The sequence below is a fragment of the Phycodurus eques genome, chromosome 9, assembly GCF_024500275.1.
Source record: "Phycodurus eques isolate BA_2022a chromosome 9, UOR_Pequ_1.1, whole genome shotgun sequence".
In the NCBI taxonomy this organism is placed as follows: Eukaryota; Metazoa; Chordata; class Actinopteri; order Syngnathiformes; family Syngnathidae; genus Phycodurus; species Phycodurus eques.
The window spans coordinates 10,159,401-10,180,687 of NC_084533.1; the positions used below are offsets into that span (position 1 = coordinate 10,159,401).

The window sequence follows — 21,287 nt, forward strand, 5'->3', positions numbered from 1 at the left end:
TTGGTGGTACATAAATGTAAACACTGGATGGATGCGGCTAGAAGTGCACAGTAATATGAGTTGAATATTTTTCCACAAAAACCTGTAGGAAAATGCACAGAAACTACTAAAGACTATCACGAAGTACTTGACCAACAAGAAACATAGAGGCCTTTCGGTTCTTCTGTGTTCACCTCTTCACTCCACCGGTACCATGAACCTTCCTGCAATACTCTTACTGTAATGCCCTGATCTTTCCCACGGTATCGCAATAATTGCCATACTGTGAGATTAATACCGTGATAAAACCGAACCGTGATATATATAGATATCGATACATCCCTAGTACTCAGCCCTAATTTTCATGGATTTCTGTCGCCTCACTTAAAGGCTACATGCAGCTCACTTTCCAGCATATATTAATTTTACAGAGATCCCGCTAAATTCCAGCATCAGAGTTGTAACAGAAAATACGTCATTTGTCAGCCATTTTCCGTTTCCATGCGCTTTCTGTGACACAGTGTGAGTCGAGACAGATATGATGTAGAGAACATAGAATTGCTTTCAATTATCCAGTAGTAAACATATACCACTGTCCCACTTTACTGGCACTCCTTTCCTCTATGTAAACTTTTATTGTAATAGACTTGCCCCTTGAGATGACTCATCTCATTTTAGAGTGGTTTATGGCTCTAATACTACTAGGGATGCATTGATACTGGTATCGGGGCTGTTACTAATACTACTACTACAACTAATAATAATTTATTTTATTTAAAGGTGCCTGTTAAGCCATTCAAGGTCACAGTACAAACACAAAAAAATAACAAAACATAAAACATCAATTAAAATGGTAAATGATATGGAAAAATGTTAGTGATTAGGCAGTCCGGAAAAGGTTTGGATTTGAAGAGGGTTAATTGGGAACAGGTGGGTGCCATGATTGGGTATAAAAGGAGCTTCCCTGAGTTGCTCAGTCATTCACAAGCAAAGACGGGGCGAGGTTCATCTCTTTGTGAACAAGTGCGTGAAAAAATAGTTGAACAGTTTAAGGACAATGTTCCTCAACGTACAATTTCAAATAATTTGGGGATTTAATCATCTGCGGTCCATAATATCATCAAAAGGTTCAGAGAATCTGGAGAAATTACTGCATGTAAGCGGCAAGGCTGAAAACCAACATTGAATGACGTGACCTTCGATCCCTCAGGCGGCACTGCATCAAAAACCGACAATGTGTAAAGGATAAGGGCGGGAGGTATCGTGCAGGTCGCAGTATGCAATGTTATTTGTCGATGTTGAGGTGCGCTGTCGGAGAGATGTTGTTGATATGTCACCCTACACGGAAGATGTCCCAAAAAATCAAGCATGCTAGATATTTCATTTTGGTGTCATAGGGCTATCGTAGGGCCAAATCATTGGTCATGGATTATGTCACACTGCAAGAAGTTTTGTCGTTCCCTGACAAAATATGTCGGGCCGGATCTGGGAAATTGCCCGCGATAGAAAAATCGGGCCAATATCTGGGCTAAAATCCTGTAGTCTGATCTAGGCATTAACCTGCTCCCTACTGCAACATAACCATGTCCGAGAGCAAGAGCAGCACAGCAGCGTCGACTTCATCCTCAAATGAGGATTTAACAGTGGTGTCCATTATGCTCATTCCGCCATGCTTCACAGTTGGGCTAAGATTTTGATGTTGGTATGCTCTGCCACTTTCCTCCACAGATGGCTATTTTTCCTCCACACATGATGTATGTTTGTCTGTTCCTCCCAAACAATTCAACTTAGCAAACTTCTAATGTGCAGCAATGTTTTTTTTTTTAGACCGCAACGACATCCTCTTTGGTGTTCTACCAAGAACCCCATACTTTTTAAATATTTTATTTTAGGTAGATTTGTCAACAGAGATTTTGACATGTGCCACTGATGCCTGTAAGTCTTCAGCTGACACTCTCGGGTTATTTTTACCTTTTACGTTGAGTATTATGCAAAGTGCTCTTGCAGTCATCTTTATTACTGTAGGACAGCCACACCTTGGAAGAGAAGCAACAGTGCTGAACTTTTTCCATTTTAGAGACAATTTGTCTAACTGTGGGCTGATGAGCATAAGGAGTTTTAGATATACTTTAGTCACCGTTTCCAGCTTTATACAAGTCAACAATTCTTAATTGTAGCTCTTTTGAGCGCGAGCCATGGTAGCGATCAGGCAATGATCGGAGACAATTCTAACCTGGTGTGTGTTTTTTAGTGGGCAGAGCAGCTTTAAGCCACACTTCCAATCTTTTCTAATTGAATCAACAGGTTGGCTTACACAGGATTGATTAGCTCTTGGAGCTCTCTTTAGCTTAGAGGTTCTCTTACTTTTTCCTCCCTGTTCTATGAATGTTATTTTCAATACAAATATGAAAACATAATTGTTTGTATGGTGTAAGTGTAAGCAGACTGTTTGTTTATTCTTGCAATTGAGATGATGATCGGACCACATTTTATGACCAATTTATCCCCAAATTTAAGACATTCCAAAGGGTTCACATATTGTTTCCTCACTCTATGCCATGTTCAAGAAAATGTTTTTTTTTTTTTTTTTTTTAAACAATATTTGATTTTCATCAGTACTTGGTATATGTGAGTAGTAGGCTGTAATCTGATGTTTTTCATGTCAATGTGAACAGTACAATTCCAATTTTGTGAGTGCAATATGGATGTGCTGGACACGGTCAGCTGACCTATACCACATCAAAAGGCAACAAATGTCACGTTTGACAAAAAAAGACATGACAAAAGCAATGGCAGATGGAGGAGCAAAAAACAGTCAGTGGTGAAAAGGAGATCCTTTCGAACTGATGGATAAGAAAATGTCGGCTTTGGTTGCACAAAATCCTTGAAATTGCCACAAATGCGTCAGCACAAGTGGCCATATTTAAACACGCTGCTCTTTGTGTGTTGTGCGCATGCGCAACGTGACGCCATGATTTGTACGCATGCATGTCACTTCACGGATGCAGTCCGTTCCCAATAGAAGTTTCATTTGTTTTTGTAATGTAAACTACTACATAAAAAGATCCTATTTAACAAAAAAATCCAAATTGGGCATCATGCCTTGCAGTGTGACCATAGCTGTAGTTCCCTGAAGAAAATCATGGCTTTATTCCACTGAATTTGATCAGGCAGTAGTGAGGATAAGCGGTACGGAAAATGGATGGATGGATACTGTTGACTAGCGGTTAGCACGTCTACATCTCAGTTCTTAGGTTTAGTCTTTGAATCTCTGCTCTGGCGTTTCCTTTGTGGAGTTTGCATTTTCCCCTCATGATTGCGTGGGTTTTCTCCAGGTACTCCGGCTTCCTTCGAAACGTGCATGTTAGGTTCATTTCCGACTGTCAAATTGTCCATAAATTTGAAAGTATGAATTATTCTTTTTACATATGTGCCCAGCGATTGGCTGTCGACCAGTCCAGGGTGTACCCTGCCTCTGGCCCAAAGTCCGCTCAGATAGGATCATCTCACCTGTGACCATAATAAGTATGTGGTAGGCCTATAGAAAATTGATGGATGGATTTGATCAGATTGATTGTCAGTAATTCTTTCATTCTTTGCCTCTATTGTCTTTCAAAGCTTAGCTAATACATAAGTGAAGACTCTTTGTCAACGTCCTCTTTAAAGGTGGTGCTTTTAATGTTCTGTCGTCTTCTCCATTTTGTTAAATGTCACTCACTGTCTTCCTGTTCATCTGCTGTCTAGGAGGACATGAATCTGAATGAAGAGCGAAAGGCACCGCTTCGCGGGAAGGACTTAAGTACCAAACGGGAGATGGTGGTCCAGTACATCTCAGCCACTGCCAAATCTGTAAGTCAAGTCAAGTCAATTTTTCTCTTTCAAAGTAAAGTGTGCTTACCCAATGAAATTATGCTGTGCTGAAGTGTCGTGATGACTCTCCTCGTGAATCTCCAGAATGAGTTCAGCCTTGATTTCTTTGCTTTTGCAGTATGGCTTGCTTGCACTTACGTCGTTGCTACACTTTTCATGCTTCACACCTCTGAATATTCTGATTGCCGTCTGAATTATCCCCCACGCCTTCACACCCTTATCATTTTGTTCCCATCATGCTGCAACCACCATTACTGGGTAATTGTAGGCACAAGGGGTAGAACAATTTTTGAAAGCCGTCAAAACGGTTCCGTTCAACTGTTTCGGTTTGGTCCGCATGTGTCCTGTTCGGTTCGTAGACAACTATTTTTTTCCCTCATTTACTAATTTGGCTAAGTAGTTTGTCGCCGCTAATGCAAGCCAAGATGACGGCGCGCATGGTTGCAGCGGTGCGTATAAGGTGAATTTGGAAATTCAATCTGACGCCCTAACTTTACTCTGAGTGCGCACATTCCAACATTGCCTTGCGTTTCCAAACGGCACGGACTGTAGCAGAGCGCGCTCGGTGGATATTTAAGAATGCATCCAATTACGTCTTTCGACTATCCACAGCCGGTGTTGAATTCTGGGTAGTAACGATGCCTTTTTGTGTCGTTGTCAATGCGTCGTGATCTTGGAAAACCACATTTCCCAGCACCTAAAAGTTCATCCAAAAGTGATTTGTTTTTAGCACTTCACTGGCTCTGCGGCAGCATTGCAGGGTATGAAAAAAGTTTGGACATATTTCATAGATAATTAATGGTGCTGAAACAAACCTCCAACGGTATATAAGACATAATTGATTTTCCTAAAAGTCAACGTGTACCGAACCAAAAACTGTGACCACATAACCGAGATAAGAACTGAACCGTGGATTTTGTGAACCGTTCCCCCCCCTAGTACTCACTCACTCACTCACTCACTCACTGACTGACTGCCAGGTGGATGGTCAGCGCTTTTCTAGCTATTTGCTTGCATGCAAAATGGTTTTCGGGTTGACGCGGACTTGCATGGATGTTTTCTTGGTGCTAAATTCACTTATCGTTTGGTACTTGTAAAAGTTGCAAATGGATTTGTGGGTCAAACAGCTCTCTTGCAATAAAAGCAGCTCCAGCATCCATCCATTTTCTGAGCCGCTTCTCCTCACTAGGGTTGTGGGCGTGCTGGAGCCTATCCCAGCTATCGTCGGGCAGGAGGCGGGGTACAGCCTGAACTGGTTGCCAGCCAATTGCAGGGCACATGCAAACAAACAAACAACCATTCGCAACCACAATCACACCTACGGGCAATTTAGAGGTTTCCTCCCGCATCCCAAAAACATGCATGGTAGGTTCATTTAAGACTTTAAATTGCCCGTAGGTGTTAATGTGAGTCCACATTAACAGTTATGATGTTAAATGTAAGTTTGGGTCAACAGTACCTGATTTTGTGAAATTAATAATAATAATAATGATAGCATATTTACTCCACTCAAGACCGATAAATGTCTCCCTCAAATAGACTCTTCTTTTCCCCATCAGGAAATTAAAAACAAAACAAAACAATCCAAAAAAACAACAAAATGTATTATTTTCACCTTAGTTTGCTTTTCACTACATTTCTTCATAAAAGTTTTATTCTGTTTTAAACTTCGATCTGCCTAGTGTGAAATACCGTTATCGTTTAACATTTTTCCATGCCTCCCCCATCTACAGTCATCTCTAGTTGAGTAAATAAACACTACTATTTGTGCAATACTTGTTTTTTTTGCATTATGCATTCCAAGAACGTAAATTTAGTGACTCATCAACAATAATCTAGGAAAGACTGATTGTTTTTATTATTCCTCCACTAGCTTTGTTGACCTGTGAAGCATCATCATTTATTTACCTCCTCATTGTTATGGTAATTAAACGTCATTATTGATAATGATGATTTTTTTTTTTTCCAAGATCAGTGAATTTCTCACCGGGCCCATTATGCATTATTCAACTCGTCCACATAATGTGTGGAGTCAAAAGACATGAGCAGAAAACATCTTGTGTCTCAGAACTCTGCTATTACTATCATTAGGACGTGAAGAAGAGCGGATGGTTGAATGTCAGTGTTGACATATCATTGAGTGCCACAGGGCTGCCCTCTGGCAATGAAAAGTGTAGCCTTTGTTCAAGTGACTATATTCTCTATTCCCTTTTATGGGTGCGATGGGTAAAATTAGATCCAGAAATCATGTTTGCGACAAAACGAAGGGAGGACTTTTTGGCTTGATATAATTTTTTTTAAAAATCATAACCTTGGTCTGCATAAAATAGACAAGGGATCTTGCCACAAGAACAAACCCATTTTATGTATTAATGATGATTAATAATAAAAAAAAATTCAAAATGAGACCAAGATAGTGAAACGAGTGAACGCAGATGATCTGTTGAGAATATTTTAATAACCGTCTGATAGTGGTAATATTTTTCATCCTATGACAACAAACCCTGTTGGGCATTTTAGGGTAAATATTGCTTATGGAAATGTGAAACAAATGATTAATGCAGGAATTTTGGTGCGTTGGTTTGATGTGGCACTTGGTGTTTTTATTTGCCTCATGGATTACAGCTTGGTTTTGGTTCTTTCTGTTTTTGCATTTTCCTCTGTTTTTGATGGTTTTTAATGTCCTGATAGAATCTGCCCATCTTTTTTTTTTTTTTTTTTTTTTTTTTTTTTTTTTTTTTTTATAAATTGCTGTAACTGAAGAGACATACAGTATTTTCCCAATTTCAATTCTTATACCTTGGTATCTATTTGGCTTCAAATGATCACCCAGTGAATACAGAATTAAAATGCACAGAGGGGGAGGTTTACATCGATCTACTCATTGAAAAATACATATCTAAAAATATTGCATGGCCTTAACCTTTCCATTAATGCAGATGTTGTACACATTTCTGCATACAAAACTAACCCTTTATAAAATGTACAGTATACCATTGCGGTAGCGCCTATAAATGTGGCCTAAAACATTAATCTAATGTTGAGAAGGACAGATTATTTTGTTTACTCATGTAAAAATGTCTTCCAAAGTTGTGGTAATATTCCTTTCTCTTCCCCGTCACGAATAGCTACCTTTTTATCACCAGGCAAGGTTGAGAAACACTTCTCACTTCTCTGCAGGAGTCTTGCAAATAACATCCTCCGACATAAAAGAATAGCTTTTTCCTTGGGAGAATTTGCACATTGACCAATTTGAACATGAGCTGGGTTTATATAGAACAGAATCTAACTCTGCTTTGCTGAGGCGTGTTTTATGGACATTCTTGACCATCAACTTTGCATGGACATGTCTTCCACCTGCTTTAATTGTCCCTTGTCTTTTTAATTTTCACCAAACTGCCAAATTTCCTGTTATCCTGTTGCGTCCTTTCTCTTTTTTTGTAATGACAAATTTCAAACTCTGCTGCACTTAAGGTGCTTGAGGTGCATGATTATGGAAGACCAAGAGTCCATCATTAAAATATTTTAAGTATTACATTATTTCAGTATTTGTTTCAATATATAGTTAATTATTTTTTTCAATATTGATTTTATTGTGTATTTTTTTTAAACCTTTCAAAATCTGTCATTCTCTCCCATCAAATTTAGTGGATGGGCACTGGGTGGGACTAGTGCTAATCCAGCTCCAAACAGTTGGTTTCTCCTCCATGAGCTCCTCTGTGAGTTAATCACAGACATTTTAGGAAGAGCCATGGTTAATGGTTAATACATGGGCCAGTATGTTTCATGATTGTTGTCTTTGAAACTCCAAATCACTCAGCAATTTTACTTGATGCCCCACACCGGACACTTATGTTCTACAACGGCCGTGGGTAATGTCAAAAGCCTGACGCTGTGGTCCATGTGTGTGTTGTGGCCTAGTATGGGAGAAACGCTGGAGAACTTCCTCTAAGTTTGCAAGCACACTTTAGTCAATATCTTGGTCAGAGAACGGGAATAACTCCTAAGAACTTCAATCTGCTTTGCACTTCATATGCTCTGGGTCTGATATTCTTGCGTGTAAATTTTCTGCGAGGTCTAAAATGTCTGTTAATAACTCATGCATGAAGCGCATGAAATTTACTGGCCTCTGTATTGACTGTTAAAAACATGACTTTTCCTAAAATGTGATTAACGGACGCAAGAGCTCATACTGGTAAAGGCAATTGGTTGGGGCTGGCTCAGCACTTGTCCCGCCCACTGCCACAAATTTAAACCAGTTAATAGTAAAATAATTAAATATTCAAATAACTAAACAGATATTGGCATAATAAATACATTTTGAAATAATTGAATAAATACTTGCATAATTAAATAATTTATAAATGTATGGAAATATTAAGTAAATATTGAAATAAACAAATTAATATTGAAATAAACATGAATATTGAAATTGTTAAATACACAACTAATACTAATTAAATACTTCATGGCATTTAATTTTAGATGTAATTTATTTATTCAATTTGGCTCTTTTGGTCTTAACAGAAAAGTTCAACATTCTTAATGTGCTTCCATTCAAATATCATTTTCCTCAACATGATACATCGATACAGTGGCACCTACAAGGTTGAAGCTCTATAATTTGTACAATAATTTTCTGGAAAAAAAATGCCTCTAAAGTCACACAAAACTTTGGAGTTCAACATTACCATAAATAGTACATCACAGAAGCTTTGTTCCATGAGATTCAAACAATTTATGCGCGTTTTCTTTGGCTTTCTGTTGAGGATAGGTCGTACAATTTTGGGAAATAAAATGCCTCAAAAGTCACTTAATTGCAGACTTTGGAATTACAACCACCATCAGGCAAAATCTCAGAGTATCTCCCAAGAGCTCAGTTCATAAAACATTACAGGATTAATTCTCAATATTCTGCAAATTGTTACTTTTATGTTGCTCCGGTTATTCCATTCCGGAATTCGACCCAAAATTCTAAAAAATGCAAAACTTTGAAAAATCAACTGACATTAAGCCAGCCCTCACTCAGGCAGTCTCTCAAAACCTCAATTCAGAGTGTATCATGGGATTAGTTCTACAGGTTTGGCTTTTTCTTGGCTTTATTTCAATGTCGTTGTCGTTTCACCTTGTAGTTCAACCAACATTCGATTGAAGAAAAAAAACAAAAAACAACAACATTCCTCTAAACCAGTGATTTCCAACATTTATTGACCCAAATTGAAAAATCTCACGGCACACCAACAAAAAAAAGTCACAAAAAGTGGATACATTAATTACTGTATGTACTTCCTGGCATCTAATAGAATAGAATAGTAAATATTGTAATAAACAAATTAATAATAGAATAGTATATACTAATAGAATAGTATTGGCATAAATAAATGAAAAAGATACATTATTTTTTAAATAATTTTTTGAGCAATTACATAAAATGTTATAATTTCCCACGAAACACCTGAAGAGCGCTCCCGGCACACTGGTTGAGAATCACTACTCTACAGTAAACTATCCTAAATTAAAAACTTTGCAGTTCAAACCACTGTTATACAAGGCTAGTTCTGTCCTACCTTGCCTTGCATGAACTGATTCTGCACGGATTAGAGGCGAAAAGTCAAGTTGCAAGTTGTACGATACTCTCATGGCATTGAATCGATCACAAGACCTTGGAATATCTCACAAGATCTCAGTTCAGCCGGGAATTGAGACCAAATTTGCAGATAAAATCCATGCCCCCAATGTCTTCTGATTTAAAACTTTGGTCATCGAACTGCCGTCATGTGACATCATGCAAAGCGTCAAAATATCGCACAAGACCTTAGCTTTCCAACAAATTGGGATTTTACCTGCATTCCAGAATGAATTATTCGACCTTAGAAGTTCCACTGTAATACCAATCCACCCTAAAATACTATGTTGCCATCAAATACACACTATGTTGGACTTGCTCTGTTCTGTGTGCATTCTGAAGATAGTGTCTGTTGTAGGATCTGAGCATCTTTGACTCTATACTCTTATTTTTTGTACAGTTTGTGTGGCACCAACTGTGGAAAAGATTGTGAGCCACAGACAGTATGTCTAGTCAGCATCAAACATTCCTGATGTGTTAAAGTCTTATGGTGGAGAGGGGTGCATCCAAAGACTGATTAAAAACCACTATGTCACACACCAGGTGGCGGCCCGTGTGAAATTGACTTCACGGCAACTGTAAAGTCTTGCAAGGCGAAGAGAACAGTCTCATTAAAAGATATGGGAAATAAGATTAGACGAGGCGCAGCGAACGAGAGAAAGTAAAAGGGCAAGAAAATAGGACAACGACAGAGGTAAAAGGAAAAAGTCACAGCGTGTTCCACAATGATATGTAATCAATATGCATTTCCGCAGAGAAATTCTTCATTGGAATGCAGTTGTCTGGTGGAAGGACACCCAAACCGCAGTGAAACTAGGGCCACCAACCATCGTTATCAACAGATACATCGTATATCTGCTTGCTGTGTAACGGGCGTCTTTATTGCTGCGGATGTGGACCCAAAAGCGAACAGGAGACGTATGGTTAGAGTGGATGTTTCGTTTAATATATCAGGGGAGATTACGTGTACAGAGTTCAGGAGCATCACATGGCGAGCAGCAATTGGGTGGGTTGCAGGGGCGAGGCAGGAAAGCTGATTACGAGGGCCGAGGGGGTTCTTGGGTCTGTTGAGGAAAAGAGAGACTTGAGGAGACAATGCGGAGCCAGGCTGGGCGAAGGAACCTGTGACGAGAAGTTTGAGAGGAACTGGTGGAGAAAGACAAGGAATCAAACCGGGAATTCTCAGACGAAATGGTTTCACAGAAAACAAGCGTGTAGGCCGAAGTACCCTTCGTGGAAGCGGGAATCATCTGGCGCCCGTTCGTCGATCCGCCAGATCTTTAAACCCAGTTGATTGCGGATTGGTTGCAGATGCGCAAGAATGATTGTCCCTCCAGAAGCTGCCCAGCCCAGCCTGAAACTATAAAGCAAACGACAAGCAGTGTGGTGCAGGAAATGAACCCACCAAAATAAGACGAGCCTGTGCCGAACCACCACGTTGTCCTCAAGAGAGATTCTTGATGAAAAATAATCACATCATAAATATCCGGACCTGGCAGATAGGCAAGCAGGGGTTAAATACACTACATTTTGTTGTTTCTGTGGCTAGTGTTGTTGGTAATTACTACAAATATATTTTCCGTATGAAGCTGACTGGCTCGTTTTTTATTTTTAGTTTTTTGGTCCCGCATCGCACAGAAATCTTGAGACAAATGCACCATCTCAAATGGTTGAAGTATGGAAGGAGTCGATAAATATCTGCATGCTTGACAGGTTGATAGTCAAAGTGCAGTCATTTTGTACCACGTTACCCAAGTCTTGACCGTAATGTAGCGGCTTACATTTTATATAATTTAGCACTAAATTCTGGTGAGAACTTGTTGCCTGGTGACTATCCTCCCGAGTGCTCTGACACACTGGTTTAATCACTAATGATGCCTGATTGATGTTAGGGCAGCAGCACCCTCCACCATTCATTTTAGTTAATGGATCTGTATTTTTAACAGATAAGCTAAAAATATGACTTCATCATTTCCATAGTTGTTGCCATGTAATTACTATACAGACATTCTAAGGAATAAATTGGCAATGGGGAAGAAAAGCTAAAATAGTTTGCATGATTAATTTTTTTCACCTCCCTGTTTTATTAACACCTGAAACATCTGGAAATTTTTAGCTACAAAACAGACATTTTCTTTTGGATGTGCTTCTAATAGTAAAACTGTTGTCTTGTCAAATGTATTAAACCAATTCTTAGCTGTATCGTGTATGATAGACTATGTAACATCACAAGTTCACGCTCATGCCTCGAGTAATTGTCTGGCCTACTTATGACTGTGCTGTTTGTGTCTTTTTGCACATTAACCTTCTCCGCTGATTGCTGCATGCAGATAACTGGGAGCAAAGTTGCGGTAAGTAATCCATTATTTCTATTTTCTTTTTCTATCTGCCTTGGAACACACATACTTACATATTTGGAAGTAGAGCTGTGCGATAAAATGACACGTAAATGGTAGGCATACCGTGTTGGCTTTATTAATTATTTTCACTTTCTGCATTTCTTGAAAAATTGTTATGCTGCTAAATATTTTCAGTGGTGTGTATTTGGCCACTGGATATTTTTTATTTTATCTTTATTGATCTTTATTTCATTATTGTGTGACCTACATAAATTATGTATTTTATAAATGAACAGAGGAAAAAAAAGCCCACAGAAAATTGCCATTAATTTCATGTAATTTCAAGGAAAAATACCATATCGGGATATATATTAAGTTAACTGTATTGGAATATCAATTTTTGGCCATATCGCACCGCTCTATTTGCAACGACACCATGCGATCAATAAAAATATGATTCCAGCATACACTTTTATTTATGTTTACATTTGGGATGGGCACGCTGCTGATTCAGTCTCAACTTGTTTGCTGTCTAAAGAACAACAACAATATGTTGGTCAATGGGAAGATGAAATACATCCTATGTGCAGTTGAGAACGTTCAAAGAAAGATTCTCGTAAACCTTTTAACATAAATAAAAGAACAAAAAAAGAGTTGCCAATCCCTAGTATAAAGACACACAAATGTAGCAAGTTTATCAACTGTTATCAATTTAGTTAGTGTTTGTGGCTTCATAAATACAGTACATAATTTTGTATATGCTCTTGTTTTTGTTATTGACTATATTGTGCTTTAATTCTCCATCTATAATGTCAATGCTTATTCATGCACTTTGGTACCATGAAAGTTTTTGTTTCAGTGCTTTTAGAACCAAAAACACAATCATCAATGAAATGTGTAGTTGTGCATTTGTGTGACATTTCATTGGCCTTTTGCAATGGTCTGAAGCATTGGATGCTTAACAGGACCACAGACAAGGTAAAGCAGCGCACGGTCACCTAGCCTTCACTCTGCCCATGCTCTCAGACAAAACTCCTTTTCACTTCACATGGACATTTTTTTATCGATTGCAATTTCTTATTCCTTTGTCCAACTGTTCTTTTGTTTGTCGATTGCGTGGGGGAAGAGCGGGGTCTTTGCTTCGCTTGTATTGGTGTGGGCAAAGTTTCTCTCTGTTCAACGTCATTGGCCACATTGTGTTCAGTAAATTGACTATAACATAATTGCCTCAGTTTGGATCCAGACTGCTTGTCGGAAATGCATTGGTCTACTTTTAAAACTGCTTTAAAATATGAGGAGAACCTGATCAACTTTCTCAAATATACTTGAGATTAAAAAAAATCTACTTCATCTGGTGAGAAAATAAGTACCGTATTTTCAGGACCATAAGACGCACTTAAAAGTCTTAAATGTTCTCCAAAATGGACGGGGCGCCTTATAATGCGGTGCGCCTTGTGTGCACCGGGTTCCAAAAGCTATAAAAGTTGTGATGAGGGCTCTGCTTGACTGACTTGGGAGCATTTCCTGCCGACATGCTGCTTATACAGAGGAAAAGCGGACGTGGCTGAGGACAGCATACGGACGTAAAGGAGGAAGGGTGAGCGTGAAGGAGGACTCTAAAGGTACGCCCCCAGTAGGTATATAGCGCCGGTATGTGCATTGTGCAAAACATCGTTTTGGCTAAGGACCCCCGAAAATGACTGCCTCCACTCAGTAGCAATCAAGCCAGCCGCCCCTAATGTTGTTCATACTCAGCATTACGGTAATAAGTCACCAACTCACGGCGAAAGCCACCTTCAAAATAAAAGCTTCCCAATAATGCGGACGTCAATGCTCTTCGGTTAAGGAATGCAACCAGCAAGGTTAATTTGAATCTTGAGATGCATTAGTTGTGGGCTACCGTATGTTTTAAGCTAGCGTATATTTTACCATGCCTCAGCCCAATAATACGGTGTGCTAAATAACGCATGTGTTAAATACAGAAATAGACCCCGTAACTGAGACTGCATGTTTTAATACGGTGCGCCTTTTAGTCGTGAAAATACGGTAATGTACATAAGGACTTAATGAATTTCTTCAGCACATTAAAGCATTTGAACAGATTTTTCCATACACAGTACAGTAGTCCCTCATTCATCGCAGGGGTTAGTTTCCGGATCACTCCCGCAATAGATGAAAACCGTGATATAGAAATACATATGGAAACATAATCGAGAGACTGTGAAGCCCTCTGGTGTATAATTTTGGCACTGGAGCATTACAAAATTCTTAATACTGAAGACACTAGTTATTTCCATCCATTTTCTTTACCGCTTATCCTCACTAGGGTGGCGGGCTGCTGGAGCCTATCCCAGCGATCTTCGGGCAGGAGGCGGGGTACACCCTGAACTGGTCGCCAGCCAATCGCAGGATACATCGAAACAAACAACTATTTGCACTCACATTCACACCTATGGGCAATTTAGAGTCTTCAATCAACCTACCACGCGTGTTTTTGTTATGTGGGAGGAAACCGGAGTGCCCGGAGAAAACTCAGCCAGGCACGGGGAGAACATGCAAACTCCACACAGGCGGGGCCGGGGTTTTAACCCCAGTCCCCAGAACTGTGAGGCAGATGTGCTAACCAGTCGTCCACCGTGCCGGCACACTAGTTATTTGATTATGTATATTTTACTATGGTGCACTCCATTGATTGTATTTAGCATACAGCTTAGCAAAAGCATTTCTCAACTCCTATGTGTCATTGACATGTTAGCTGGCTTCCTGAACATCTTGGAAGCTAGAGATGTCATGTGTCTAGATGACACTGTTACTCCTGGTCCCAGTTGGTGGAGAGAGAAAAAAAAAAAGGTTAAGACACAACAAAAGCTGCAGAGGGGGAATAAACACACACAAGATCAATGAACATTCACATCATTACAATTATTGATGGTGTTAGGGCAGGGGTGGGAGAACTACGCCCCGCGGGCCACATAGCCTGTTGATCATTTCAATCCGGCCAGCCAAAGATTGGTACAGAATCGCCCAAATCATATCAAAATCATGACTGCCTTAAAGTGACCTTGTCCTGTAATGCCGAGTGGTTTCACCAGGTTGTCCTGTAATGCCCAGTGGTTCCACCTGGTAGCGCAGTAGGTACAGTGATACATTGACTTGACTTTGGCTGTTCTGTTTTTACATTGCTACTGCTCTGAACCCTTCAACAATGAGTGGGTTAAAGAAAAGAAAAGTCGACAGTGAGTGCCGAGTGTTTAAAATAGAATGGACTACTAAATACTTTTTCACTGAAGTCCGGTCAAAGGCTGTATGTTTAATTTGGAAACCATTGCAGTTTCGAGGAATATGTCAGCCTGTCACTTTTCTACCAAGCATGCTGATCATGCTAGCAGCCAATCAACACAGGAACTGATGGCTACGGCTCAGCCGTTAAAATCAAGCTTACAGGCGCAGCAAAACACCTTTAACTAACAAACTGCCACCCAAGATTCAGTCACACAGGACCCTGAAATAGCGCCACGGGAGCTGCAGATGGAACTGATTGATCTCCAATGTGATACTGTCTTAAAAGAGAAGTTCAAACTGGATGAGTTTTAAGCTTCATTAAGCGCAGACACATTTCCAAAAATTCAGAAGATGGCACAGAGGATGCTGGTTGTGTTTGGCTCTACATGTGTGTGTGAACAGACGTTTAGTGTGATGAACACCAGCAAAACGTCCTACAGTTCCCAGCTGATTGATGAACACTTCAGATGTGTTCTGAGAATTGCCACAACAAAACTAACACCAGGCTTTGATGCACTGGCAAAAAAGGTGATCAACAAAACAACACTGTTCCCATTAAAAGTAAATCAAAGTATGAACACTACAATTTATTTTTTTTCGTTATTTTTGTTTGTTTTGTTTATTTTTTATATGTAAGCATCTAGCTTGGCCCGCCTGTCAAATTTTCAAAGTCAATGTGGCCCCTGAGCCAAAACGTTTGCTCACCCCTGTGTTAGGGGATGAACTGATTTAAAACATCATTTAAACAACAATACAACGTCGCTATGCACGCTGGGAAATCCTCTTGACAGGGGCCACCGTGATGACATCAGTGATGATGTCATCGTAAAAAACATGGCGTCGCTGTCAGAATATTTCCCAGCAAGCCTAGTGCTGTTGTGTAATTGTTAAAATGCTGTTATATCCCCTAACACCATCAATTGTATTCTGACTTCCTAAAAATTGGTTGTCTGTTTTTTTGTAAAGTTTTCTGGATTTTCTTGGGGTGGAATACATTACGCCAAGAATGCTGCCATGACATTTTGGTCAGAAACCACACATTGATGTTAAAATTATCCACACTGAAAAATATACCTATTGTTTATAATGGATAAATATTTTTTAAATTTAACAAAATTTGCTTTGGGAAGGCAGGATCAGAAGTTGTACTGCCAAACTGTTTCATCCAGATCTGATTTATGTCTCATTGATCATCCATCCATCCAGCCATCCATTTTCTGAGCCGCTTCTCCTCACTAGGGTCGCGGGCGTGCTGGAGCCTATCCCGGCTGTCATCGGGCAGGAGGCGGGGTACACCCTGAACTGGTTGCCAGCCAATCGCAGGGCACATACAAACAGACAACCATTCGCACTCACAGTCATGCCTACGGGAAATTTAGAGTCTCCAATTAATGCATGTTTTTGGGATGTGGGAGGAAACCGGAGTGCCCGGAGAAAACCCACGCAGGCACGGGGAGAACATGCAAACTCCACACAGCGGGGCCGGGGATTGAACCCGGGTCCTCAGAACTGTGAGGCTGACGCTCTAACCAGTCGTCCACCGTGCCGCCCTCATTGATCATAATTACAGGAAATTTTACATGTTATTGTACGTTTAAATATGACAAGACCCTTGTCCACTTCATGGGAAAGGGTGATATAACATAAGTAACCTTAAAAAGGTATTCAATTTGGATTACTGAAACCGTCAGATACCACTTAGCACTGAACTCTGTTGCATCACTGAATCACTGACACATGTAGAGGAGTGGAGTGTCTCTCGGAAGAATTAAAGTGTGAAGTACTTCTGGCAAGTTATATACGAGCTCCCAGTGCAGTATTAAACTTAAAGAGATAGTTTGCAGTTTTCAAGCTGCTAGCAAGATTTGAATGGAGCCTCACTCTACTCCCTCGCCCCTCGTGTCTGACCAAACCCACGCCCCTCACAAACGTGAACGTGCACGACACATGCATTGCATGAACATTCACAGTCAACAAGCTGATCTTAGCCATTGCTCGCAGTTTGATGTTATATTTTTTGGAATGTACAGTCAGTTAAAAATCAAAATGAACTTACCCCGTCAGACAGAAATGCTAATAATTCCGCGTTGGTCCCGAAGTACTGGGCAAGTATGTGGTAATTCTCACTCCCCCAATGCCACCTCTTCTTATAGCGGTGCATGTTCGAACCCCTTCTTTACACTTACCCTTTATCCTTGTTTATTCCACAGAGCTGTCCAATACCTTCTTTTAAACTTTTATTGCTAACTGGAGGTAATTACTGTAATCCGACCACCCCTTGGTCATCCCTTCTGCATGCAGTGTCTGATTAAAAAGTGTGTATTATTTTTTTAATTTTTTTAAACACTGCAAATGCACTCTTTGTTACGTCGATACATAGGGCTTATTTATACATGCATAGAAATATCCTTACTCTGCGCACAAGTTCGGCGTATACAGTACACAAAATCACCATCCGATTAATGACATCCTCTCACCACCGTGCATATTTAGTGAATCAGAGTTCTTTCTTAATGATAAACTTCTGCCCGCGAGCTGCAATCTGCACAAAGCACCATATTTTCCTATGTAAAGACATCAAACTGAGATCGTCAAGGTTTGAAGGTACGACAGATGGCCGCAAAACTTTCATAACTTTTTAAAATCTTTATCCTATCTTCAAAAGGTTGGTATCATCGAAAGTCTTACTAACTGACAACATATGAAAAATGAGAGATTGTGCCACTCCAAACACATTTGTAGTTGATAGAATTTATGAAATTAGCGTTGGAAGCGACAGAAAACCTAAACCATATGGAGTCGGAGTTACGTCACAAGCAACCATGTCAGCAGCGGGCCCAAAATCAATGCAAATCTATCAAATTACATCACATTTTGCAAAATCACAAAAATATATAATTCAGATTATTGTAGGGATTTGACCCTGACCTTGGCTATTTTACTTACACAAAATGAATTTCTTAGTTTACCCTTTCTGGTGCATAATACGCTCTCACGTATTATACGCAACCCCCTAATTGACCCCACAAATCAGAAAAACCCTTTTACCTATGTATAAAATGCACCATTGGTTTGCTGCTCAAAACAAACTTTAAGTATTATCCATATTTTATTTGTCACGATTCGTTTTTGACTGGACCCAGAAGCAGGCGGAAGCTGAGAGGTTTGTGATGAATGGTTTATTGAAAGAGGGTATAGTGATGTTCCTTGGGACATACTGGTTGGTTGTCGTGGCAGGGAATGTGTGGCAGGCGGTGACGTGAACAGGCGGATGGCTTGGCGGCTTGATGGAAGAAGTCACTCGGTGGGGAACACAGAAGAAGCTCTGAAGACAAGGAAAAACACGGAGGTCAGAAGGATAGCGAGGATTGACGTAGCTTGCGTGTAGGATCGAGAGACCTTGTTCCACAGGAGAACGTTAATACTCTGTCGGTAGTTTCAGTGATTGGAGAGGGAGTTGGAGCTGATGTGCCAATCCCTTCATGAATAAAGTTATCGTCTGCACCGGAATCAATGAGGGCAACTATGGGTGTGTTGTGAGCGGGACCAAGAATGCAAGCGGGAACGGTCATACAGGAGGGAGACCTAGGGAAAGTAGTGGTTTGGCTCACCACGGCGCTCTAGGGTCGTGGTGAGAGTGTTCTTTTGGTCGCAAGGGACATGTAGAAATGAAGTGACCTGATTGGCCGCAATAAAAACACAGCCGCTGGGTGAAACGGTGCTGACGTTCCTGGGGATCTAGTCTAGTGTTACCAAGTTGCATGGGCTTATCCGTGAATGGGTGACGAAAGGATAGTCGGAGGTGCATTAGACTGGTGAGGTGCTGACGGTGCAGTGCCCATAGTGGAAATCATTTTACAAACCCTAACCCCCTCTCTCGTGCTCTTTCCCGTAACCGGAATGGATAGTGAAATGAGCTCTTCGAGCGAGGAGGGCTCGTCCCGGGCAGTGAGTTAAAGCCCGTTGAGAAAAATCCCCCTAACTGCACTGTCATCCCACCCACATTCACCTGCAAGAATTCTGAATTCTGCAGAATATGAGGCAACGGAACTGAGTGAGTGTAATGAGGCGGCGGGTGTCTTCTCTGCCATGAACGGGGTGATCAAAATATTTCTTTAATTCGGTGGAAAAGGACTCAAATGACGTGAGTACCGGGGAAGTGTTGTGCCATAGTACGGTTGCCCACTTAGCTGCTCTGCCGCATAGAAGATTGGTGACGAAAGCAACTTTGGACTGTACGGTGGATTGGCTTAATCGTTGTAAATTGAAGACCAGAGAGCAATTTAAGATAAATTGGCTGCATGCACCTAAATCCCCAGAGTAGGACTCGGGCAGAGGAACATGAGGCTATTTGTACAGGAGGTGGGATGGCTCGGAGGCTGCGGGGTCGGAAGAAGTACTTACGGAAGGGAGGTCGGATTGCATTTTCGACGAAAGGATGGATTCCATGATTTCTTGCAGAGCCTTGTCCTGTCTCCCTATGTGGGCGCCTTGGAGGGTGAGTGTATGTTTTAACGCCTCAAGGATTGCTGGGTCCATGCTGGCCAGAGAATTCTCTCACAATTCGATTTTGACTGGACCCGGTAGCAGGCGGAGGCTGAGAGGTTTGTGATGAACGGTTTATTGAAAGAGGGTATGGAGATGATCCTTGAGACGTATCGGTTGGTTGTCACGGCATGGAACGTGTGGCAGGCAGTGGCGTGAACAGGCGGCTGGCTTGGCGGCGTGATGGAAGAAGTCACTCAGAGGGGAACACGTAAAGAGCACTGAGGACAAGGAAAAACACTGAGATCAGAGAGATAGCGAGGACTGGCGTAGGTTACATGTAGGATCGAGAGCCGTTGTACCACAGGAGAACGTTAATACTCTGGCGAGAGTTTACGGGATCTGGCAGGTCTTTTATTCAAGTGATGATGAGGGCTGATTGATGACAGGTGCGCGGCCGAGGTGGTGCTGATTACTGGGAAGAGTGAGAGGGAGGGAGAGAGAGAGGGCTAGAGGAACCCAAAGCCCCACCCAAGCTCCAACAAAAGGACTGCAGAGCACAGCTCATATTAGTTTTTGAAATAAATATTTTGAGGTGGCTGGGGCATCTGATTCGGATGCCTCCCGGACGCCTCCCTGGTGCAGTGTTCTGGGCACGTCTCACCGGGAGGAGACCCCGGGGACGACCCAGGACACGCTGGAGGAGACTACATCCTTCGGCTGGCCTGGGAACGCCTCGGGATCCCCCAGGAAGAGATGGATGTAGTGGCTGGGGAAAGTGAAGTCTGGGCGTCCCTGCTAAAGCTACTGCCACCGCGACCTGACCTCGGATAAGCGGTAGAAGATGGATGGATGGATGAAATAAATATGCTCTGTGTACATGCACAGACGAAAGTCGAAGGTTTGCGTCGCCTCCTCACCATTTCTTCTCGTGTTCTCATATGAGTGATGAACAAAGACAGTGATTGACTCAAACAATGCTCAATGATTCGGTAAGTCCAACATTTTAACAATACTGTTGAAAATAGTCAGGGCTTGAAGCTTTTATTTCCGATTGTCCGGGGCAATTAAAAAATATTCACGGGCAATCCAGCAAAACATACAACATTCCCTAACATGCAAGCGTATGAAAATTATTGTCGTATGTAGGGATGTCACAATATTCACAATATCGCGGAATTAAAAGTGCCCCGATATCGCTATGGTCTTGTCTCAGTTTAAAATAATGAGCCATTGTGCTTAAAATGTAGTTTTGTGCCATCTATATGAAGCCGAGCTGCTTAGCCAGTCTACTGGAGCACTTCACTTCCTCATTCGAGTGAAAACGCACCCGACTGGACGACCATGTGCGTACGTCGAAAGAAATACACTGATTGGCCTGCTTGTTGAGTGACCACTGTGAACAGCCAGCTGGCAGCAGGTACATACAGTAGCACTTGAACGGAACAAGAGTCAAAGTTGTGAAAAGTGTCCATGTCAGGGTTATTTAGGACATTTTGTCAACTCGTGAGCAAATTCCTGGTTTCAGTTATTATTTTTCAATTTTTTTAGAAATGACTGAATTTTCAATATGTTGTGCTTAGATAAGAGATGCGTTTTAATTTTTATTTCGAAAGCTGATCATTATTTGTGTATGCATTGAGGAGGTTCTAAATTTGTTTGTACAAATTCAAGTACGCCCATATTGATGACTCACAGATTTGCGT

At 41.0% G+C, this 21,287-nt stretch overlaps 1 protein-coding gene across 5 annotated transcripts in view; it reads left to right on the forward strand.

The window, feature by feature from the left end:
• The window catches only part of diaph2 (diaphanous-related formin 2), a 527,556-nt gene that overhangs the window by 38,957 nt on the left and 467,312 nt on the right, over positions 1-21,287 (forward strand). For 4 of the 5 annotated variants that reach the window (XM_061686696.1, XM_061686691.1, XM_061686695.1 and 1 more), the window contains 2 exons: positions 3,724-3,828; positions 11,806-11,826. In XM_061686696.1, coding sequence (XP_061542680.1) covers positions 3,724-3,828; positions 11,806-11,826 — 126 coding nt within the window. The remainder of the gene's footprint in view (positions 1-3,723; positions 3,829-11,805; positions 11,827-21,287) is intronic. The other variant, XM_061686692.1, reaches the window with a different exon arrangement.